This window comes from Coregonus clupeaformis, chromosome 24, assembly GCF_020615455.1.
Source record: "Coregonus clupeaformis isolate EN_2021a chromosome 24, ASM2061545v1, whole genome shotgun sequence".
In the NCBI taxonomy this organism is placed as follows: domain Eukaryota; kingdom Metazoa; phylum Chordata; class Actinopteri; order Salmoniformes; family Salmonidae; genus Coregonus; species Coregonus clupeaformis.
This window is the reverse complement of record NC_059215.1, coordinates 9909188-9934980: the sequence shown is the minus strand read 5'-3', so window position 1 is coordinate 9934980 and position 25793 is coordinate 9909188. Positions and strand designations below refer to the sequence as shown.

General features: G+C 44.1%; 1 protein-coding gene across 1 annotated transcript; it reads right to left on the bottom strand.

Moving 5' to 3' along the window:
• Positions 1–168: 168 nt before the first annotated feature.
• Positions 169–24655, bottom strand: LOC121538511 (sodium-coupled neutral amino acid transporter 3-like). Its single transcript, XM_041846618.1, has 16 exons — positions 24492–24655; positions 21661–21807; positions 21379–21463; positions 21088–21203; positions 7494–7567; positions 6871–6963; positions 6606–6687; positions 6385–6467; positions 6183–6241; positions 3559–3732; positions 3237–3316; positions 2982–3082; positions 2655–2779; positions 2170–2314; positions 1843–1946; positions 169–1690 (listed from the first exon to the last, which is right to left on the bottom strand). The coding sequence occupies exons 2-16, from the start codon at positions 21747–21749 to the stop codon at positions 1586–1588; spliced, it is 1515 nt and encodes a 504-aa protein (XP_041702552.1). The 5' UTR covers positions 21750–21807; positions 24492–24655; the 3' UTR covers positions 169–1585.
• Between the last annotated feature and the right edge of the window lie 1138 nt (positions 24656–25793).

Below are 25793 nucleotides of genomic sequence, written 5' to 3'. Positions count from 1 at the left end.
GCTGATCATGGTTGAATGGTGTTACTTCTATTTCATGGTCTGACTATGGAGTCTCTTAAGTTTTAGTCATTGTTTCATTGCTAAAAATGGCAAACTCTTCTCAGGTACTCAATTTACGCTACTCAGACCACAATTTTCAATGTGACAGTTATTAGAAAAGAGAATGAATCAGATTCAAAACGTTTAATTACATGAAACTTTCATTGGACAAATAACAAACAAATACATTTTGTAAAGACCAAATAAAAAAACACAGACTCCATTCTCTCTTACAAATGGCGGTCCATAGTTGAGCTTACCATGTCTTATACAGGACTCAGTTTGTCTGAGCGCTCACAGACTTACTCAGAAAAGCCAATTCTAAAGATAGCAGGAGACATCGTACTACTTCTGCTCTTGAGTCTGACTGACTAGCGAAGCTGAGGTCAGTATTTGTTTGTGTTGAGTGGACATTTGTGTGTACGCTCACACAAACAGCCCTTTCCATTCATACTCATGAGAAATCCATGATGACTAGGAGTACATTTTTGGTATGTACAACATGATAGACATAAACAATAGAAACGTTTTAAATATCCAATTCAAGTTACTGGATATAATATAAATACAGTTTAAATAAAAGCTTTAATTAATCTTTAATTTAATTAATCGTCATGAATAATTGGGAGGGTTTCTGGCATAATCACTGCTGATAACTGCACTCATAGGAATATTTCTGACTGTGTTATGCTAACATGAGCTTGGTATCATGGAACAGCTAACAAGAATGATCACATCTGGAGGCTCTGTAATCAATACACCTATCACTGTGTATAAGCATAGGGCAAACACACTGGATTTGATTGCACTAAAAATAACACACAGTCATTGCTGAATGAAAGACAGGAATAGAGAAAATTACATAACATACTGTAATCTTATTTGAAAAGTCAAACTTTACCAGAAAGAGAAAATCTGCAACATGCCAGAATATTAGATCCATTTGATTTCCTTACGTGTACAAATATCTCATTGAAGATTCAAGGGAGGTAGATGAGGAATGTAATGATGACTTTGGCAATGATGAAGCCATTCATTGGTACACTTATAACATAAATACTATCATTACTCTTAGAAGACCATTACATTGTTTTCTCATTGTCTCTCGTGTCAAAATAGTAGAGATTTCACTTAAAACTGTTGTCTCTCCGACAACTTTACTAGTGCCTCAAAACAACATCCTGAAAGGAAACCACAATGTTTGTCACCTCATAACTGTTGCTTTGTGTTGTTTTGCTGCTGGTTCTGTGTTTCTTCACCCCTACAAGACCTACTGCCACATAATGCCATCTTGTGGGGGAAGTTTAATTGTACACTGAATAAAAATATATGGAACATTTCTGGGATCTTTTATTTCAACTCATGAAACATGGAACCAACACTTTACATGTTGCGTTTATATTTTTGTTCAGTATATATTATTTTCCATGTCCAGCCGAGGCCCTGTCATTTGGCTATGGTCAAATAATGGGCAAGTCGGGGGGAATTTGATGTTTGGGAGAGCTTTGGTTGGCATTTTGGCATTCTTGTTTATTGCTGTCTGTTGCTAGTGTCCGCCTCCACTCCGAGACTCTCCAGACACCCAGTCAATGATGATGAATGACGTACTCATCACCATGAAGACGAAGCCTAACACAGCAAAACAGGCAGCCTGCAGAGACAGAGGGGGAGGCAAAGAGATGGATGACAGCACATTCTCTGACATTCATTAATATAATAAGCTTGACTATTATACTACTAATTACTGTAGACTATTTACTGCTACATTGCTAAAGAAGATGAGACAACGGATTGAGGTTTTACCATAATCTTTGGTTTGGATTTTAGAGGTTCCGTTTCTTCAGGAACAATCCTGATGTAGAAGATTCCTGGGAGGATGAAGATCAGGCTGGGTGCAGAGGTCGCCCCTGGGTTGGGAAGGGAGAAGAGGTGGAGGAAGGGAGGGAGGGAGGGAGTGGGGAAGGGAGGGGTGAAGAGGTGGGGGGGGTCGAATGTGAACATTTTCAATAGGAACAAAACTATTAGAGGTCATAGTTTCTACTTTGGATAACAATAGTCTGTGAATCTAAATTATGTTTGCTTTGAAACCAGAGTCAGCCATTTTACATGTCTCCGTCTCTGCACACTTACCGATGATGCCGAAGATGTCTCGAATGGTGGGCACGAAGATGACCAGTAGGTTGACGATGATGAGGAGACACACAGCAATGGTGATGTGGCGAGCCCAGTGGAAGGGCTTCTCAGGGAACAGCAGCTGCAGCAGGGCCCTGCGGATCTAAAGAGGGGGGAGGAGGGACAGAGAGATGTCACCAGGCCTGCATCATACACCATGGTTGCGGCCCAATTGACACCCTATTCCCCTACCTAGTGCACTACTTTTAACCAGAGTCCTATGGGCCCTGGTCAAAAGTAGTGCACTATATATAGAATAGTGTGCCATTTGGGACGCAGCCATGTCTCAGGAGAAGCATGTCAAATACGTTCTTGGAACCTGTTAGCCAATATGAGAATACATAAACACAAGTCAGCACACACTGTTCTGGTAGCTGCTGCCCACCTCTACCTGCTTGTAATTATCATACTGTTCAGGGCTGCATGATAGGTTTGAGTCTCACCGGAAAGAGTACCACAGGGACAGTGAGAGTAACAGCCACCAGCACAGCCATACGCACACACAGGATCAGGGTGTCCAAGGGGTCCACTTTAATGTATGTATGAAGGAGCTCTGACTCTACTCCACCTAAAACACAGAAAAACTGAGAATGGTGGTTATACTTCAAGACACACATTTATGCCTTAAAAAGGTCATAACCATACGTTCATACACCAGTTCTCCAATTCCAGACTTCTCAATATGGTAACAACATAGCAACAACACGAGTAAACAGTCTGAACATAATTAGTACTTTAATATTCTCATTGCTTCAGGAGCAGTAACTTACCAAAGAAGGTGAGGTAACCGAAGATAGCGGTTAGACCGTACATGACAAACATGGCCAGAATGGAGATGTTGGCAACTGTCTGCATGCGTTTCTTGGTGGCACTAAGGTCACAGTGGACAGACAAAGATAGATTAATACCTGAATTTGGCAGTAGTTAGTACCTGAATATGGCATTAGAGTCTACTGTAGTATGTGTGTGAATCATGAGGATATGTGTTGCATCTCTTATCTGAGTTGTGTCAGATCATGACTTACTCTTGTAGCTCTGTGTAGATGGGAAGCACCTCAGGGTGGCAGACAAAAGCGAAAGCCAGGATGGGGATGGTATATGCTGTCTGAAGGAAAACAAACCATGAATTAAATGGTTCAAATTTACAAACATAACTAGCTGCTCATTTGAGTATAGTAAACACATATACTGTATTGCCATAACAAATCACTGTCTAGAGAGATAATTCATAATCCTAACAAAGCTAGATTGCCTGAGACACAAATCTAGAAAACTAACAATCAGAAAATGTGTAATTTAATGTTAAATACAATGTCTGCCTGTATTACACGTCTCTTCCTCTCTGACCTGTGTGTTGATGGTGAATAGCTGTGGGTCACAGAAGTCCTCATCAGAATTGACGTATGCTGGGGTGACGAATGAGTGATTACCATGACTCTCCTCCAGGGCGTACGCTGAGTGGTTATTGTGACTGGTTATCTCCTCCAGTGGACACGGAATGTTGAACTTCTTATAGATCACCTAGTGGGAGGGACCAACTGACTATTTAGTCAAACACTGAAGACTTCAGCCACCCAAGCCACAGACTGTGCTCTCTGCTACTGCATGGCAAGCGGTACCAATGCACCAAGTCTGGAACCAAAAGGACCCTGAACAGCTTCAACCCCCAAGCCATAAGTACAGTGAGGGAAAAAAGTATTTGATCCCCTGCTGATTTTGTACGTTTGCCCAATGACAAAGAAATGATCAGTCTATAATTGTAATGGTAGGTTTATTTGAACAGTGAGAGACAGAATAACAACAACAAAATCCAGAAAAACGCATGTCAAAAATGTTAGAAATTGATTTTCATTTTAATGAGGGAAATCATTATTTGACCCCTCTGCAAAACATGACTTAGTACTTGGTGGCAAAACCCTTGTTGGCAATCACAGAGGTCAGACGTTTCTTGTAGTTGGCCACCAGGTTTGCACACATCTCAGGAGGGATTTTGTCCCACTCCTCTTTGCAGATCTTCTCCAAGTCATTAAGGTTTCGAGGCTGATGTTTGGCAACTCGAACCTTCAGCTCCCTCCATAGATTTTCTATGGGATTAAGGTCTGGAGACTGGCTAGGCCACTCCAGGACCTTAATGTGCTTCTTCTTGAGCCACTCCTTTGTTGCCTTGGCTGTGTGTTTTGGGCCATTGTCATGCTGGAATACCCATCCACGACCCATTTTCAATGCCCTGGCTGAGGGAAGGAGGTTCTCACCCAAGATTTGACGGTACATGGCCCGTCCATCGTCCCTTTGATGCGGTGAAGTTGTCTTGTCCCCTTAGCAGAAAAACACCCCCAAAGCATAATGTTTCCACCTCCATGTTTGACAGTGGGGATGGTGTTCTTGGGGTCATAGGCAGCATTCCTCCTCCTCCAAACACGGCGAGTTGAGTTGATGCCAACGAGGTCGATTTTGGTCTCATCTGACCACAACACTTTCACCCAGTTCTCCTCTGAATCATTCAGATGGTCATTGGCAAACTTCAGTGCTTTCTTGAGTAGGGGGACCTTGCGGGCGCTGCAGGATTTCAGTTCTTCACGGTGTAGTCTGTTACCAATTGTTTTCTTGGTGACTATGGTCCCAGCTGCCTTGAGATCATTGACAAGATCCTCCCGTGTAGTTCAGGGCTGATTCCTCACCGTTCTCATGATCATTGCAACTCCACGAGGTGAGATCTTGCATGGAGCCCCAGGCCGAGGGAGATTGACAGTTATTTTGTGTTTCTTCCATTTGCGAATAATCGCACCAACTGTTGTCACCTTCTCACCAAGCTGCTTGGCGATGGTCTTGTAGCCCATTCCAGCCTTGTGTAGGTCTACAATCTTGTCCCTGACATCCTTGGAGAGCTCTTTGGTCTTGGCCATGGTGGAGAGTTTGGAATCTGATTGATTGATTGCTTCTGTGGTCAGGTGTCTTTTATACAGGTAACAAACTGAGATTAGGAGCACTCCCTTTAAGAGTGTGCTCCTAATCTCAGCTCGTTACCTGTATAAAAGACACCTGGGAGCCAGAAATCTTTCTCATTGAGAGGGGGTCAAATACTCATTTCCCTCATTAAAATGCAAATCAATTTATAACATTTTTGACATGCGTTTTTCTGAATTGTTTTGTTGTTATTCTGTCTCTCACTGTTCAAATAAACATACCATTACAATTATAGACTGATCATTTCTTTGTCAGTGGGCAAACGTACAAAATCAGCAGGGGATCAAATACTTTTTTCCCTCACTGTATTCTAAACAAGACTGCTAAATAGCTCATCAAATGGCTACACACACATAACCTGCAATTACCCTTTTTTACACTAACACTCTTCCTCTGACTCTATGCACACACACTGGACTCTACCCACACACTTACACATACTTACACTGACACCCCAACACACACATACACACACACTACATACGCCCACACACACATAACATGCACAGACTGTACATGTATACTGACTCCACACACACACACACTCACCAAATACGTGGCTACTAGTCACTTTACACCTACCTACTGTATATGTACAGCACATAGCTACCATAATATCCTGCACATTGACTCAGTACTGGTACTCCCTGTATATAGCCATGTTATTTTCTACTCCCAATATATAGCTATTTCTATATATATATATATATATATATATATATATATATATATATATATATTTATGTTTTTTAATCTTATCTTTAACTCTGCATTGTTGGAAAAGGACCCGTAAGTAAGCATTTCACTGTTAGTCTACACCTGTTGTCTAAGAAGCATGTGACAAATACAATTTGATTTGATTAGCCTGGTCCCAGCCAACTTGTATGGTTGTTGACCATTACAACCATGGGAGTTGGCAAGACAGCAGAAACAGATCTGGGGCCAGGCTATGTATTGTTTAGTTGGTTGGGATATTGGTTAGTTGGTTGATGAAGAAGAGGACTCACTGAGATGAGGAAGAAAACCATACATGAGAGAGAGAAGCCACTGGTGTAACCAAGGTAACCTGTGAGGTGATAACAGAAGATCACATTGTGTTGAAATAGAGACATATCGTGTTATTCTGTCACTACTAGCATGCTACAAAAAGAGAATATGAATATAGAGTTTGAAGTGAAATTAGTGATGGTGGAAGACATGGGAACTTACCAAGGTGTCTCATGAGTGAGAGTGGAAAGATGATGATGACGCTTACAATGATGATGAGGTACCTCCCATCCAAATACCACTCTCTGACAGACAGCAAGAACACACAGATTATACACTAGAACCAACTTTCAGAACAATCTATCAAATAACATTTTAAATGCTCCTGTTTTATAGCCTGCATTATGAAATAACAGCAACAACTGCCTTCTAGAGACACTTACCCAGTATTTTCCGTCAGGCCAAGAAAGGCCTGCATGACCAACGGGAGCTCAGACTTCACAATGAAGAGGTAACTGGACATCGCTATGGGAAACGGAAAACAAAACTTGTTTACACTTGTGCATTATGTCACTTAAGTCATTAGACCTTCTATGACAGGAGCACTTTCAGTGGCACTTGTACTTGCACTTAAGTAAGTACATACATGAGGCTTACATACAATAACATAAGCCAATCATGACCTGCCGGTGACATACTGTACTTTACCTCCAATGTTGTGCATGGTGATGATGGAGCCAGCCAACACTTTGCCTGGTTGTCCAAAGGCACGGTGCCCTAGCTGCTCATAGGCACGGATGCCTGAGAGAACACACACATGCACGTTAACCTTTGAAGTGCAATGGGCTAAAATCAGGGTCACACAGAGTGTTTCTTGGTAGTCTTAAACAAATCTACTTTGAAACAAAAGTATGGTTATAGGCTTAAAAAAAAGGTCAGATATAGAGTTGAAATGTATTCAATTTTGAGGTTTGCATTCCAATATTACACGTTATATACATCACAGAAGACTGAAATATAACAAAACTGTTTGATATAGAAACACTGGATTTTCGGTAGGTTTTTAGAAATAATGTTGATTAATTATGAAATTATGAATTTTTAAAATGACATTCCACCCATGAGGCCACTAGGTCATTTGACTGCAGGAAAGGGGTACGTACTATTGTTTCTGTAGTTGCTGCTTTAAGGTGATAAATAAGATTCTTAGCCACATACTCTGCCTAACATACTGTAGTTCATTGGACATATGAAGTCATTGTAGGCTATACTACGAATGTTCTTGGTTTCATTATAAAGATAGGTATCTTGGTAAAATACCAGCATCTTACCTACAACTCCTGCACTTCTCAGGAGGAGGTGGATGGAATAGGCTGACAAAATGGCAATGAATAGCAACAGGATACTGAAAACACAAACAAACATAAATTACAACATTGATTTCTTAACAGTATAAAGCTCTGCAATTAGCATAACAAGGTTAATCAACATATCAGTTACATTTGGCATGGCCTCATCAGTGGCTTAGTTGTCTCGCGGTACCAGACATCACACCACAACGGCTAATGAGTCAGTAACGCCGTTGACCCAACTTCTCTCGCTGTTGTACTACCAGCTATGAATGACCATCACAAGTGTGATTCATTTGTGACGCAGCTTACCCAACTGCCAGTCCACCCCTCCCCATTCCCAATGGACACACATGACTGATTCAGGCAGACCTGCCTTTGATCTGATCTGATCACTACAAGTTATTTATAACCACAAATTTGATTTAGGAGAGCAGCGTGTGTATGAGCACTAAACAGACCGATAGGCCAGCCCACATACTCAGATACAGGAAGCGACTGAGAACACACACAACACAGGACAGGCCAAACCGTATCCTTTGATCCCCCTTGTGTGTACAGATGTAAGATCTTAATTTGATCACCCTGTTGCAAGAGAACTTTCCTGCGATGCAGGAAATGTAAAACTTGTAGGGCTCTATTTTCGGCTGCCGCTACGAAGGCGCAAGTGCCAAACGCCTGTTAGTTTGCAATTTCAGCATGTAAAAACTGGTGCTCTGGCATTTTACACGAGGTTCAGCAATTTACCAGTCTAACATCAGCACGCTTGCGCTGAGGTGTGGCAATATTTGAGGTGTGGCCTTGAACACAAGCGCAAAAGTACAAATTTCCTGCAGCACATATCCCTTATGCTCATGGAACAAGAGAGATGTGCTTTTTGTGCCGGTAACCCTCGTATATTACAAAAACTAATGTTTTTTCCATTTGGTTTCATTTGATTAAAAACCAAGCATATAGCTCCCTCCACTCAATGAACGCTGTTTTATTTGTCCTGCCCAATGCGTTTGACAAGTAGCCAAGCCTATCAATTAAGATTTTGGCTTGTGAGACTGCTTTGAAATAAATCTTAATCACCAAACCTTTATTAAAAGATCAAGTTTGGGAGCATCAAAAGAGTGAGCGGACATCCGTTTTTTATCTATGTATTGTGGCCTACAATATTTGAGCCAGCTCCCATCTTGGATGTGCATAAAAAACCCTCCATGTAGGCTACATGTACAGTGAGGGAAAAAAGTATTTTGATGATCAGTCTATAATTTTAATGGTAGGTTTATTTGAACAGTGAGAGACAGAATAACAACAACGAAATCCAGAAAAACGCATGTGTCACGATCGTCTGAAGGAGCGGACCAATACGCAGCGCGTGGAGTGAACATGATGACTTTATTAAATTAAAGCAACCACGAAAAAACAACAAATGACGATACGTGAAGTCCTCTGTGACACCGACAGAACATACAACACTGGAACAATAACCCACAAAACAAAGGAGAAAACACACAGAATATATATGGCTCCCAATCAGAGATAACGAGCCGACAGCTGACACTCGTTACCTCCGATTGGGAGTCATTGACGACAACATACAACCACCTGGAAAAACAACCCACAGACCTGCAAACATAGAAATACACCCAACAGAACTACCAACATAGAAAAACACCCAAATCCCCAACAAAACAACATACACTCTAGCTCACATACAAAAGTCCTAGAGCCAGAGTGTCACAGTACCCCCCCCTAAAGGTGCGAACTCCGGGCGCACCAGCCCACAGTCTAGGGGAGGGTCTGGGTGGGCGTCTGTCCACGGTGGCGGTTCTGCCCCTGGTCGTGGTCCCCACCCCACCTTAGTCACCAGCTTCCCTAGCCTCCTCCACATTACCCCCCCCCAACTAAACCCCACTGGGTTAAGGGGCGGCCCCGGACTAAGGGGCAGCACCGGACTAAGGAGCAGTACCGGACTAAGGGGCAGTACCAGGCTAAGGGGCAGCACCGGACTAAGGGGCAGCACCAGGATAAGGGACAGCACCAGGATAAGGGACAGCACCAGGCTACGGGGCAGTACCGGACTAAGGGGCAGTACCGGACTAAGGGGCAGTACCAGGCTAAATGGCGGATCCTGGCTGGCTGGCTCTGGCGGATCCTGGCTGGACGGCTCTGGCGGATCCTGGCTGGACGGCTCTGGCGGACCCTGGCTGGACGGCTCATGGCTGGCTGACGGATCTGGCTGCTCATGGCTGGCTGACGGATCTGGCTGCTCATGGCTGGCTGACGGATCTGGCCACTCATGGCTGGCGGAAGGCTCTGGCTGATCCCGTCTGGCGGAAGACTCTGGCTGCTCCTGTCTGGCGGAAGGCTCTGGCTGATCCGGTCTGACGGAAGGCTCTGGCTGCTCCTGTCTGGCGGAAGGCACTGGCTGATCCTGTCTGGCGGAAGGCTCTGGCTGATCCTGTCTGGCGGAAGGCTCTGGCTGATCCTGTCTGGCGGAAGGCTCTGGCTGATCCTGTCTGGCGGAAGGCTCTGGCTGATCCTGTCTGGCGGAAGGCTCTGGCTGATCCTGTCTGGCGGAGAGCTCTAGCGGCTCCGGTCTGGCGGGACGGCTCTGAAGGCTCATGGCAGACGGGGCGGCTTTGCAGGCTCAGTACAGACGGGCAGTTCAGACGGCGTTGGGCAGACGGGCAGTTCAGACGGGCGTTGGGCAGACGGGCAGTTCAGGCGCCGTTGGGCAGACGGGCAGTTCAGACGGCGTTGGGCAGACGGGCAGTTCAGACGGCGTTGGGCAGACGGGCAGTTCAGACGGCGTTGGGCAGACGGACAGTTCAGGCCCCGTTGGGCAGACGGCAGACTCTGGCCGTCTGAGGCGCACCGTAGGCCTGGTGCGTGGTGCCGGAACTGGAGGTACCGGGCTGAGGACACGCATCTCAGGGCTAGTGCGGGGAGAAGTAACAGGGCATGCTTGACCCTGGGGACGCACCGTAGGCCTGATGCGTGGTGCCGGAACTGGAGGTACCGGGCTGAGGACACGCATCTCAGGGCTAGTGCGAGAAGCAGCAACAGGGCATGCTTGGCCCTGGGGACGCACCGTAGGCCTGATGCGTGGTGCCGGAACCGGAGGTACCGGGCTGGCGGCGCACCGTATCCCTGGTGCGTGGAGTAGGAACAGGCCGGGCTGGGCTGGCGGCGCACCGTATCCCTGGTGCGTGGGTAGGAACAGGCCGGGCTGGGCTGGCGGCGCACCGTATCCCTGGTGCGTGGAGTAGGAACAGGCCGGGCTGGGCTGGCGGGCGCACCGTATCCCTGGTGCGTGGAGTAGGAACAGGCCGGGCTGAGCTGGCGACGCGCACCGCATACTTGGTGCGTATGGCAGGAACAGGCCGAACCGGGCTGGCGACGCGCACCTTACACTTAGTGCGAGGGACCGGAACAGGCCGCACTGCACGGGGAACACACACTACTGGCTGCACCTCGGGACTAGGAACGGGCCGGACCGAACTGGTTACACACCCCAGTACCTCACGCCGTGCCTCAACACCTTCCTTCCCTGCTTTACCCAGTAGCCCCCTTGACCTGGTAGCCCACTGAATCCGTCCCTTCTCTGCCTCCGTCAGCCCCCTTAACCTGGCAGCCCTCTGACTCTGCCTTGTGGCAGCCTCCTGCTGCTCCGTCGCCCAAGCCATGTGCCCCCCCCCAAAAATTTCTTGGGGTTGCCTCTCGTCCTTCCGACGTTGGCTCTGCCGACGCCGTTGCTCCTCTCTCCGTCGCCTCTCCTCTGTTTCGCTCCATGGACGGCGATCCATGCCGTCCAGGATTTCTTCCCACGTCCAGGACCCTTTACCGTCCAACAGTTCCTCCCATGTCCAGACCCTTTGCTCCTGGACGCGCTGCTTGGTCCTTTTTTGGTGGGTTATTCTGTCACGATCGTCTGAAGGAGCGGACCAATACGCAGCGCGTGGAGTGAACATGATGACTTTATTAAATTAAAGCAACCACGAAAAAACAACAAATGACGATACGTGAAGTCCTCTGTGACACCGACAGAACATACAACACTGGAACAATAACCCACAAAACAAAGGAGAAAACACACAGAATATATATGGCTCCCAATCAGAGATAACGAGCCGACAGCTGACACTCGTTACCTCCGATTGGGAGTCATTGACGACAACATACAACCACCTGGAAAAACAACCCACAGACCTGCAAACATAGAAATACACCCAACAGAACTACCAACATAGAAAAACACCCAAATCCCCAACAAAACAACATACACTCTAGCTCACATACAAAAGTCCTAGAGCCAGAGTGTCACAGCATGTCAGAAATGTTATAAATGTATTTGCATCCCCTCTCAATAAGAAAGATTTCTGGCTCCCAGGTGTCTTTTATACAGGTAACGAGCTGAGATTAGGAGCACACTCTTAAAGGGAGTGATCCTAATCTCAGCTTGTTACCTGTATAAAAGACACCTGTCCACAGAAGCAATCAATCAATCAGATTCCAAACTCTCCACCATGGCCAAGACCAAAGAGCTCTCCAAGGATGTCAGGGACAAGATTGTAGACCTACACAAGGCTGGAATGGGCTACAAGACCATCGCCAAGCAGCTTGGTGAGAAGGTGACAACAGTTGGTGCGATTATTCGCAAATGGAAGAAACACAAAATAACTGTCAATCTCCCTCGATCTGAGGCTCCATGCAAGATCTCACCTCGTGGAGTTGCAATGATCATGAGAACGGTGAGGAATCAGTTCAGAACTACACGGGAGGATCTTGTAAATGATCTCAAGGCAGCTGGGACCATAGTCACCAAGAAAACAATTGGAAACACATTACGCCGTGAAGGACTGAAATCCTGCAGCGCCCGCAAGGTCCCCCTGCTCAATAAAGCACATATACAGGGCCGTCTAAAGTTTGCCAATGAACATCTGAATGATTCAGAGGGAACTGGGTGAAAGTGTTGTGGTCAGATGAGACCAAAATTGAGCTCTTTAGCATCAACTCAACTCGCCGTGTTTGGAGGAGGAGGAATGCTGCCTATGACCCCAAGAACACCATCCCCACCGTCAAACATGGAGGTGGAAACATTATGCTTTGGGGGTGTTTTTCTGCTAAGGGGACAGGACAACTTCACCGCATCAAAGGGACGATGGACAGGGCCATGTACCGTCAAATCTTGGGTGAGAACCTCCTTCCCTCAGCCAGAGCATTGAAAATGGGTCGTGGATGGGTATTCCAGCATGACAATGACCCAAAACACACGGCCAAGGCAACAAAGGAGTGGCTCAAGAAGAAGCACATTAAGGTCCTGGAGTGGCCTAGCCAGTCTCCAGACCTTAATCCCATAGAAAATCTGTGGAGGGAGCTGAAGGTTCGAGTTGCCAAACGTCAGCCTAGAAACCTTAATGACTTGGAGAAGATCTGCAAAGAGGAGTGGAACAAAATCCCTCCTGAGATGTGTGCAAACCTCGTGGCCAACTACAAGAAACGTCTGACGTCGGTTAAGCCACCAAGTACTAAGTCATGTTTTGCAGAGGGGTCAAATACTTATTTCCCTCATTAAAATGCAATTCAATTTATAACATTTTTGACATGCGTTTTTTTGGATTTTTTTGTTGTTATTCTGTCTCTCACTGTTCAAATAAACCTACCATTAAAATGATAGACTGATCATGTCTTTGTCAGTGGGCAAACGTACAAAATCAGCAGGGGATCAAATACTTTTTTACCTCACTGTATATCTGCCCATCACGAAATGAGAGATGAGATTGCTTGTTTCCTGTTTCACCCTTTTCTTTTATATCCTGTCGATTTTATGACATCACGCTTCTGGCCCCAAGCTACACTGCTCAAAAAAATAAAGGGAACACTTAAACAACACAATGTAACTCCAAGTCAATCACACTTCTGTGAAATCAAACTGTCCACTTAGGAAGCAACACTGATTGACAATAAATGTCACATGCTGTTGTGCAAATGGAATAGACAACAGGTGGAAATTATAGGCAATTAGCAAGACACCCCCAATAAAGGACTGGTTTTGCAGGTGGTGACCACAGACCACTTCTCAGTTCCTATGCTTCCTGGCTGATGTTTTGGTCACTTTTGAATGCTGCCGGTGCTTTCACTCCAGTGGTAGCATGAGACGGAGTCTACAACCCACACAAGTGGCTCAGGTAGTGCAGCTCATCCAGGATGGCACATCAATGCGAGCTGTGGCAAGAAGGTTCGTTGTGTCTGTCAGCGTAGTGTCCAGAGCATGGAGGCGCTACCAGGAGACAGGCCAGTACATCAGGAGACGTGGAGGAGGCCGTAGGAGGGCAACAACCCAGCAGCAGGACTGCTACCTCCGCCTTTGTGCAAGGAGGAGCAGGAGGAGCACTGCCAGAGCCCTGCAAAATGACCTCCAGCAGGCCACAAATGTGCATGTGTCTGCTCAAACGGTCAGAAACAGACTCCATGAGGGTTAACAGCCCAACACCGTGCAGGACGTTTGGCATTTGCCAGAGAACACCAAGATTGGCAAATTCGCCACTGTCGCCCTGTGCTCTTCACAGATGAAAGCAGGTTCACACTGAGCACATGTGACAGACGTGACAGAGTCTGGAGACGCCGTGGAGAACGTTCTGCTGCTTGCAACATCCTCCAGCATGACCGGTTTGGCGGTGGGTCAGTCATGGTGTGGGGTGGCATTTCTTTGGGGGGCCGCACAGCCCTCCATGTGCTCGCCAGAGGTAGCCTGACTGCCATTAGGTACCGAGATGAGATCCTCAGGCCCCTTGTGAGACCATATGCTGGTGCGGTTGGCCCTAGGTTCCTCCTAATGCAAGACAATGCTAGACCTCATGTGGCTGGAGTGTGTCAGCAGTTCCTGCAAGAGGAAGGCATTGATGCTATGGACTGGCCCGCCCGTTCCCCAGACCTGAATCCCAACATCTGGGACATCATGTCTCGCTCCATCCACCAACGCCACGTTGCACCACAGACTGTCCAGGAATTGGCGGATGCTTTAGTCCAGGTCTGGGAGGAGATCCCTCAGGAGACCATCCGCCACCTCATCAGGAGCATGCCCAGGCGTTGTAGGGAGGTCATACAGGCACGTAGAGGCCACACACACTACTGAGCCTCATTTTGACTTGTTTTAAGGACATTACATCAAAGATGGATCAGCCTGTAGTGTGGTTTTCCACTTTAATTTTGAGGGTGACTCCAAATCCAGACCTCCATGGGTTGATACATTTGATTTCCATTGATAATTTTTGTGGGATTTTGTTGTCAGCACATTCAACTATGTAAAGAAAAAAGTATTTAATAAGATTATTTCATTCATTCAGATCTAGGATGTGTTATTTTAGTGTTCCCTTTATTTTTTTGAGCAGTGTATTTTAAACTATCGTTGTTGTAAAAAAAAAAAAAATGATATCTTGTTTTCATTTGATTTGACTTATTTAACTTATTAGAATTATTCACTGTCCTGCCTTTATGGTGAACATCCAGCTCGCATGCAATGCAATTTAAGAGCCGTTTGCTGTTTCTGGAGAAGTGTGAATGCGATCTGTAAGATGGTTCCATTATGTTTATAAAACATTATATTTGGGAGCAGTAAAACAGTGAGGGGACATTCTCTTTATATTGGATCTTTGTCCAGTTTCTTTGAAAACTTGCGATGTGCATAAAAGCCTCCATTGTCTGCATTGCCTTAATATTATACTGTACCAGTCAAAAGTTTGGACACACCTGCTCATTCAAGGGTTTTTCTTTATTTTTACTATTTTCTACATTGTAGAATAATAGTGAAGACATCAAAACTATTAACTAACACATATGGAATCATGTAGTAACCAAATTATATTTTAGATTTTAGATTCTTCAAAGTAGCCACCCTTTGCCTTGATGACAGCTTTGCACACTCTTGGCATTCTCTCAAACAGCTTCACCTGGAATGCTTTTCCAACAGTCTTGAAGGAGTTCCCACATATGCTGAGCACTTGTTGGCTGCTTTTCCTTCACTCTGTGGTCCAAATCATCCCAAACCATCTCAATTGGGTTGAGGTCTGGTGATTGTGGAGGCCAGGGCATCTGATGCAGCACTCCATCACTCTCCTTCTTGGTCAAATACACACCTTACACAGCCTGGAGGTGTATTTTGGGTCATTGTCTTGTTGAAAAACAAATTATAGTCACACTAAGCGAAAACCAGATGGGATGGCGTATCGCTGCAGAATGCTGCGGTAGCCATGCTGGTTAAGTATGCCTTGAATTCTAAATAAATCACTGACAGTGTCACCAGCAAAGCACCCCCACCCCATCACTCCTCCTCCATGCTTCATGGTGGGAACCACACATGCAGAGATCATCCGTTCACCTACTCTGCGTCTCACAAAGACACGGCTGTTGGAACCAGAAATCTCAAATTTGGACTCATCAGACCAAAGGACAGATTTCCACCGGTCTAATGTCCATTGCTCTGGTTTCTTGGCCCAAGCAAAAGTCTCTTCTTATTATTGGTGTCCTTTAGTAGTGGTTTCTTTGCAGCAATTTGACCATGAAGGCCTGATTCATGCAGTCTCCTCTGAACAGTTGATGTCTGTTACTTGAACTCTTTGAAGCATTTATTTGGGCTGCAATCTGAGGTGCAGTTAATTGCCGATTTCTGAGGCTGGTAACTTTAATGAACTTATCCTTTGCAGCAGAGATAACTGTAGTTCTTCCTTTCCTGTGGCGGTCCTCATGAGAGCCAGTTTCATCAGAGTGCTTGATGGTTTTTGCGACTGTACTTGAAGAAACATTCAAAGTTCTTGAAATTTTCCAGATTGACTTACCTTCATGTCTTAAAGTAAGGATGGACTGTCGTTTCTCTTTGCTTATTTGAGCTGTTCTTGCGATAATATGGACTTGGTTGTTTACTAAATAGGGCTATCTTCTGTATACCCCCCATACCTTGTCACAACACAACTGATTGGCTCAAACGCATTAAGAATGAAGAAATTCCACAAATTAACTTTTAACAAGTCACACCTGTTAATTTAAATCCATTCCAGGTGACTACCTCATGAACCCTTGAATGAGTAGGTGTGTCCAAACCTTTGACCAGTACTGTATACCCACAGGGAGCCATTTTAGTGCCTGTAACTGTATTTAGACATAGCCTATTTAAAACAAGTTGTTAAGTTTTGATAACAATTTTATTAGAATTATTCAGTCTCTTTTTAAGCCTTATCAATAGTGAATTTAATATTGCTTATTGACAACGTTTGGCATGTCCATGGCCCAGACATGGCAGACAAAATGCAATTTACAGTAAGCCTAGCCCCTATATCAGTGTGAATGCTATGTTTAACCCATAACAGTCTAAGCTGTTATTGGTTAGGGGGGGGGGGGGAGTTAGAAGGTCATACCAAGGACCATTTAGCTATTTCATTTTCAATATTAATACTTTTTTATTATGCTAATTTGATTTCCTGCGGGGGTGCGGACATCGATTCTAGGGGGTGTTAACAATATATTTCCATATTGAAGCCATGCAATTAGGCTTCTTACAATGTAGACTGCAAACATGTTCAACATATTTATCAAAGATTGGACAGGCCTACATACATTTTGTTATTTTGTTTCTGTAGGCAATTTAACAAACTAGGCTATAACGGACTAACATTCGAATTGGAGTTGATGACAACGAAGTACATAAAATAACGTAAATAGACAACATGAAGCAGACAGATTACCAGGACGTGTACTCCGAGCATGTGTTGACCAACTGGCAAGTGTCTTCACTGACATTTTCAACATGTCCCTGAATGAGTCTGTAATACCAACATGTTTCAAGCAGACCACCATAGTCCCTGTGCCCAAGGACACTAAGATAACCTGCCTAAATGACTACCGACCCGTAGCACTCACGTCTGTAGCCATGAAGTGCTTTGAAAGGCTGGTCATGGCTCACATCAACACCATTATCCCAGAAACCCTAGACCCACTCCAATTTGCATACCGCCCCAACAGATCCAAAGATTATGCAATCTCTATTGCACTCCACACTGCCCTTTCCCACCTGGACAAGAGGAACACCTACGTGAGAATGCTATTCATTGACTACAGCTCAGCGTTCAACACCATAGTGCCCTCAAAGCTCATCACTAAGCTAAGGATCCTGGGACTAAACACCTCCCTCTGCAACTGGATCCTGGACTTCCTGACTGGCCGCCCCCAGATGGTAAGGGTAGGTAACAACACATCTGCCACGCTGATCCTCAACACAGGGACCCCTCAGGGGTGCGTGCTCAGTCCCCTCCTGTACTGCCTGTTCACCCATGACTGCATGGCCAGGCACGACTCCAACACCATCATTAAGTTTGCAGACGACACAACAGTGGTAGGCCTGATCACTGACAACAATGAGACAGCCTATAGGGAGGAGGTCAGAGACCTGGCCGTGTGGTGCCAGGATAACAACCTCTTCCTCAACGTGATCAAGACAGAGGAGATGATTGTGGACTACAGGAAGAAAAAGAGGACTGAGCACGCCCCCATTCTCATCGACGGGGCTGTAGTGGAACAGGTTGAGAGCTTCAAGTTCCTTGGTGTCCACATCACCAACAAACTATCATGGTCCAAACACACCAAGAGAGTCGTGAAGAGGGCACGACAAAGCCTATTCCCCCTCAGGAGACTGAAAAGATTTGGCATGGGTCCTCAGATCCTCAAAAAGTTCTACAGCTGCACCATCGAGAGCATCCTGACTGGTTGCATCACCGCCTGGTATGGCAACTGCTCGGCCTCCGACCGCAAGGCACTACAGAGGGTAGTGCGTATGGCCCAGTACATCACTGGGGCCAAGCTTCCTGCCATCCAGGACCTCTATACCAGGCGGTGTCAGAGGAAGGCCCTCAAAATTGTCAAAGACTCCAGCCACCCTAGTCATAGACTGTTCTCTCTGCTACCGCACGGCAAGCGGTACTGGAGCGCCAAGTCTAGGTCCAAAAGGCTTCTCAACAGCTTCTACCCCCAAGCCATAAAACTCCTGAACAGCTAATAATTGCACTGCCCCCCACCCCCACCCCATCCCCCTCTTTTATGCTGCTGCTACTCTGTTTATTATTTTAGCATAGTCACTTTAACTCTACCCACATGTACTTATTACCTCAATTACCTCGACTAGCCGGTGCCCCCGCACATTGACTCTGCACCGGTACCCCCCTGTATATAGCCTCCCTACTGGTATTTTATTTTACTGCTGCTCTTTAGTGGTTAAGGGCTTGTAAGTAAGCATTTCACTGTAATGTCTACACCTGTTGTATTCGGTGCATGTGGCAAATAAAATTTGATTTGATTTTGATTTGATTTTGAACTTGTTTATTTGTCAAAACCCAGCCCTTTCGAGCTACCACCAGCTACTGCGCCCATAATTCCGGTTGTGAAAATAGCTAAAATATTTCCGACAGCGCTGAGATTTACCATTGCGTTATGTTTGTTAAAATAAAGCCTGTAGTATATTTGAGGATTAAAAATGCTTCAGAAGTTTGTAATTTCAGACTTGATTTTCCCTTACAAAAAATTTATCAACTCCTACAATAATGCCCATTAATTATAATCCACATAATAATTCACATTTCCTTTTGTTGCAGGGTTATTTTTCTGCTGTAGTAAACTGGCTCAAATTAAGATCCTACACTTGTACATCCTTGGCTCCACCCATCTTACAAGCCTCGCAGCTAGCACATAACGTTCAGAGAACTATATGTTTCTTAGAGCTTGGTGAGAGCATGGTTGTCCTATGGTTATTTTGCATACAGCCTTCCCACAACATTCTGGGAATGGTGCAGGATACCCAGCTAGCACATAACATTCTGAGAACCATATGTTTCTTCTGTGGGAATTTCAGTGCTTCAGCACAACATTTTCTACAGGTTTCCTCATGGTTCTATTTAAAGTCATGGTCTCAGAACGTTCAGAGAACATTAGAGAGAACATTAGGAAACAGCATTCTATCACGACTCAGGATATGACCCAGATGCAGACACAGGAGGCAGATAGTTTAATTCTGAGAATATTTCTTATAACATAGGGGCAGGCAAAGGGCAGGTTGGGGGCAGGCAGAGGTTCGTAATCCAAGGCAGAGTCAATCAGGGACAAAACGGCAGGCGGACTCAGGGTCAGGACAGGCAGAAAGGTCAAAACCGGGAAGACTAGAAAACAAAACTTGAGAAACGGGAAACACGCTGGTAAGACCTGACAAAACAAGACGAACTGGCAACAGACAAACAGAAAACGCAGGTATAAATACACAGGGGATAATGGGGAAATATAGGAGACACCTAGTGGCGGGTGGAGACAAGCACAAGACAGGTGAAACAGTTCAGGGTGTGACACATTCTTCTGTGGGAATTTATGCTGAAATAATGAAATTATTTCAGTATATTATTTCAGCATAACGTTTTCTTCAGGTTTCCTCATGGTTCTATTTAAGAACGTCAATGAAAACTTTCCATAAAAACCACAATTTGTAAAATTTTCTTGCAATTCTATACATTTTATCATGGGGTGGGGGGGGGCTGCCGACCCCTCTAATCCTGTTAAGTGTGTTCAGGTATGTTGGCCACACCTGACCTTAATGAGTTCTTGTTTCCTTTGAAATGGGGTCTGTTTGAATAGATGAAAATTAACAGCTTTGTATGAGTTAAAAAACATGGCATGCTAGCTCCATCCTTGTGAACTAATTCCAACGATAGGGAACAGAACATCATAGGTTCCAATCTCACTGACGCTGTGCCACAATAAAAAAGAAATGTGTTTGCATGATTAATGCCTAAGCAAAATAATGTTCATGTGTTGTATCTTTGCTTGGAGTTCAAAACAGTTAACCCAAACTAAGCTAGCAGTGTTTTTAGAAGTCTAATTACCTTCATTTCTGTTCTCATTCCATTAATAAAACCTCCCATGAAAACTGTCAGGGAACCATAGTAAAACATTCTCAGAACCTCCCTGCAACCTAAAAATGTACATTCCCAGAACAGGCAAAAATGCCCACTTCCATTCTCAGAATGTTTAAAAAATAGTCAGGACACGTATCGCTTCTTTCCCAGAACCAATGGGAAACCAAAAACGTACGTTCAAACAACTTCCAAGGAACCAAATGTGCTAGCTGGGCTGTGACTAGCAGAGTTGAGCTTTTATAGCGGTAAGTGACCAGGTTATACACTCAACAGACTTCTCAATAATGTACACACACACAGCCAGAATGTCATACCCACAATAGCCATACTCTTTTCTTGTAAAACAATCTAAATGTTTCCCTTTATGGATCTGCCGGCTAAGCACTCAGTCTAGTGTGGCCTGGATAGTCTCATCATTATAGCATCATCACAGCATGATGACACTATAAACACAACCAGTGTCATTCTTTAACCCTATTGGGTATATAGCCCGGACCCAGACACACACACAGCGACAGCATTCAGATATGTCTGATCTGAGGTCATAGTAGAGTTGTGACATCAAGCCTTAGGGAACCACAGTGATCTTGACAAAAAAGGAGGACAAGTGTGACTTGTGTTGTGTTGGCATGGTTACTCACAGGAAAAGGATGATACCGGTGTTGGACATGGCGTACGCTAGTCCCAGAATTCCACTGCCCATGATGGCATTGCTGAGATTGAAGATGGACATTCCAAATGAAGTTTTACCCTCAAACTAGGGTGGGAAAATAAAGGAAAAATCACACACACAATCCGCAAAACAATACAGTATCTAGTTTTAGTTGTAACATTTTACATAAAGTTGTTTTTATACCACAGTATAATTACTCTCATACAACAGATCTCTGATGCTCATACTAATGACCTTTAAACTAAGGCTGAGCACTCACATCAGTGAACTGAGGTGCCTTTATTCCTGGCCTCTTCCCTGGCAGGAACTCATCCCGCTCTGCCATGAACTCCAGTCCATCAAACCTTAAGAGAAAATAAACACATTTAGAAACATGAAAGCTGTGGTACCACTGTGGCGCAACACACAAAGATTAAGGGTTAACAAAATCACACATATCAGTACTTAATGGCATTGCTGTGAGTAATTATATGCAGACAGGTATAGCCTGTTGATGCACTTGTGTTCAGTGTTAGGGTATCTGGTGTAGCCAGAGACTTACCCTTCTTCTAAATTGAGTTTATCTGGGCCAAGGTCCCTGCTATGTTGCCCATTCATCTTTTGGAGCTCCATACTTCTCCCTACATCCATGGCTGTGCTGGGAATTAAGATACTATGGACTAAGGAAGAGCCAAGTCTCAAATGCAACCTATGGAAATAAAGATAACAAGTTTAAATTCTGCCTCAGATTGTTATTTTGTAATAATTGAAGGGGGTTCTAAAGTGAGCAGAGGAACATGACCAACATGTTATAGCAATCTGGTGCCCAACTGCACAGTCGATGACATGGTACACAATCATTGGTTGACGCATGCAACGTCTGAGCAGTGGAACGCGACCAATATCTGCGGTGCTGCTCGTGGCAACGTCATTGAGTCTACCTTTAAATTAAAGTCAATCTCAATGTGAACCGACAGATTCAGAAGCTTGAAAACACTATTGAACACCCGATTCGATTTTTGCCCAAATTGAGCAATTTTATTTGAAAAACTGAACATAATTCATGATGGGTTTTATTTTATTTTAGTTCGTTTTGGAGTCAAATATAGTAGTTTCAGTATAGTTTAAGTTTTTCAAACCGGTTTGTCAATTATTTTATTTTGGTTTACTAAACAGTTTTTTATGATTCGTTTTAGTTTCAGTTTTAGTTTACTATAATAACCTTGATACTTTGTTAAACATACACCTGAAGGATAACTGTCTGACAGTATATATTTGGCTCTTAGAATAAACAAGACGTTGTGGGTTGTCCAGACAGAAAGTCTGTTGTGGAAAGCAGCGGTGTAATGTGGAAAGCATGGTACTGGTGTAATGAGATGAATATTACAACTGACATCAGGATAAACCTAATGAAATGTATAAAGTCATGACATTGGACTAAGCCTAAACCGTGGCAGCTGTTTGAATCAACTATTCAATCTCACCTGACCATGGATGGAGTCAGTAGTTTACACATGACCATGGAAAGGAAAGGCCTCTGGGTTCGTAAATAAATGCTGGACTGAGAACACAATGCACAATGTATATTGAAAGACTTGAGAAAAGGCTAAACATGATTGATTTTAGCATCATCTGGATTATCTTCTTTCCCCCTTAATCATACAGCACTGTGCTCTCTGTGTGACATTTAACATAAGATAACTGTACTTGTAGTGTAGGTTGTTTTGAGGATCACTCTTAGACTGAGGAACCAGACCTAACTAGCCTAACATTTCCTTGACGAACCAAAGGGGGTCCACAATATGTAAAACCTATTGAAAAGATGAAGGGAAATACTGTTGAAGCATGGGGGGAAATGTAAAGCTATTTAAAAAGTATGTGCCAGGAAAAGCTTTAAATAACAAATGTTGTCAAAGGACTTAATGTTGTGCTAATCTGCTGTGGGCAACATAACACAAGCATGGAGATCACAGTTCACAGTTCACACTCCCTACTCTCACTGCCACTGTCATGGGTCTGAGCCCTAAACTCTCTCAACTCGGATGGCCTCTGACCCCTAACCCTTGGGGACTGACTGCCTCTATGGACATTGTGTCATACAATGTGAAAGCATGAAAGCATGAAACTGACTGAAACAGAGTTACTAGCTGTGGTAATCTACCAGGAAGGCAATAATGGACTGCTGTGAAAAGACCACTAATTAAGGGTTAGTTAGTGTTAGCCCCAGGAGCCTGGCTTCATAGCTTCAGGGAAAACCATCCCCCAAATGGTGGTCCAGACCAGAATAACTTCCTAACCAAATGTTTCACTACCCAGGAACCACAATGATCAACCAAAACACAACAAACAAGGCCCAGGATTGGTGTCTGCAAAGAGGAGGGGCATTTATAACCAATTGTCTGTCTGCAATGTACTTACATAAGAGTTTCTCTTTTACTTTGGTAAATATTTAATTGTATCACCAAAATGTGGGGGTATTCACCATTGTAATTTGAGTTTGTTATGGTTGTTGTTAATGATGAACTCACTATACAAGGCTGTCATTTGAAAAATCAACAACATTACTACTTTACTATGGGTCACTACTACTTTACTATGCTTTTTATTTTACATTTTACATTTACGTCATTTAGCAGACGCTCTTATCCAGAGCGACTTACAAATAGGATCATTTTGTAAATGAGACAAACTAGACAGAACAGGTTGGCTACCAGTTAGCTACCAGTTCTGTTTTAGTGTAGGTGTAATCAGCAGGAAAAATAACATGATTCCACCCTTTATTGAAGGGGTTGATCACCCAGGGTTTATAAAACAACCACATATGAAACATTTCATTTCAGTCATTTAGCAGATATTCTTGTTCAGAGCGACTTACAGGAGCAATTAGGGTTAAGTGCCTTACTCAAGGGCACATCGACAGAGTTTTGACCTAGTCGGCTCGGGAATTAGAACCAGCAAACTTTCGGTTACTGGCCCAACGCTCTTAACCATTAGGCTACCTGCCGCCCAAAGATTCTTTAACTTACAAAAAAACACACCTCCAAACATTACTTATAACCTATTCCTCTGAATAGCTACAGTATCGCCAAAATATAACATTACAGCATATAGTCTATGTGAAAAGTTCATAAAACAGTGTCTGGTAGTACCAGTTTACTTTAACGTCTGCTAAATGACAAAAAATGTAAATGTAAATGTAAAAGACCATCAGTGTGCCATGAGCCTCCCAGTCCAGTCCAGTACAGTAGCAGTGCTGTGCTTCAGACTCCTACCACATGTCCCTTTTCTGATGCAAGACCGCCTCTCTATTGACAGTTGCCCTTCCCTTGTTTCAATAACTCACACTACTACTACAACACACTACTACACAGCTACACTCACACAGCTACTTACCCAGATACTGGCGAGGAACTTCTGTTTCCTTTTACCCTAAGATGGATATCCCTTTAAGATACACCAATTTCTGTGTTCTCAACATCCACAGAGGACTTTTTTCCCTCTATAAAGCACCTTGGGCTGAGGAAGGGAGACAGAGAGAGAGCTTAGGACATGCTTGAGAGGGAGCAAGGGAGAGGGAGGGAGAGAGAGGGAGTCTGATAACACCCCTCCCCTCTTTAACCCTATGTTAAACCTGTCTGTTCTTTCACAAGTAGTGTTGAGTTACAGCCTGATTGAAAATTGAATCTAGTGGTAGGTACAGGTCTACATTCAAGAGATCATGTTTAACTTTATGGACGTGACAAGAGCAAAACATTTACCTTATATTTTTCATATTTATGGTCCCTAACTATGAAACAACATGGAAGCAAACAGTACTGTATAATGATGGGGAGCTAAGTAATACTATCAAAATGAATAGTAAGGGGTGACATTTGAGATGTTCTGAAAGAAAGCGTGGGTGGTACTGGGTAGAAGGGGACAGCGAGGGAGTTGCATCCTGCTAGAATAGATCAAGGCCACAGAGCCTTAATTAGCTTAGGAGATAAGTGCTTTTTTAAGGTTACCTGCATGTACTTCTGCTTTAAGACTGTAAACATTCCACACGCTAACACTTGATCATGTGCCTGAACACAGATGGACACACATTTAGGCCTACATAAACAGAGACAAGCAGTGTTGAACTGAATAAATAGAGGAAATGGTCATACAATCCTTGGGTTCTGCTTGGGAGAATGCCCACTCTCATCCAGCCTTAGAAGACATGCAAAATGTTCTGTACGTAACTTATATAGCTGTTAAAGAGGACTTGGACCATGTCTAATCTGTCTATGTTCTGGTATGTATAGTTTAACTCAATGGTGGCAACGTAAGTTCAAACTAAGTCAGTCAGTGATATGAGTTTTGCCAGTACACCCAACCAACACCCACATTCTCTTTATCTACCAATGACATACAGTATGTTTCTCAGGAAAAAGCCTTTTTGTGTTTTAAGAGGGTCAAAAAAATATTTGCATTGACTGAAAGGGACATTTTCAAACACATGTAGGTGCAGTACTAGGCTATGGCACCAGAGGTATATGACCAGAGGGGTTATTGGTTCAAATGGAGCACCATTGGACTAAACAAGTAGAGTATGAATGGAAAGAGTAGCCACAAGCATTCCATTACCATCAAATCAAATATTTAACTTTGTTCAGGTCCATTGCAGTATGTCCTTCTAGTGTTTGACAATTGTAAATCATCCTTCTGAAATTT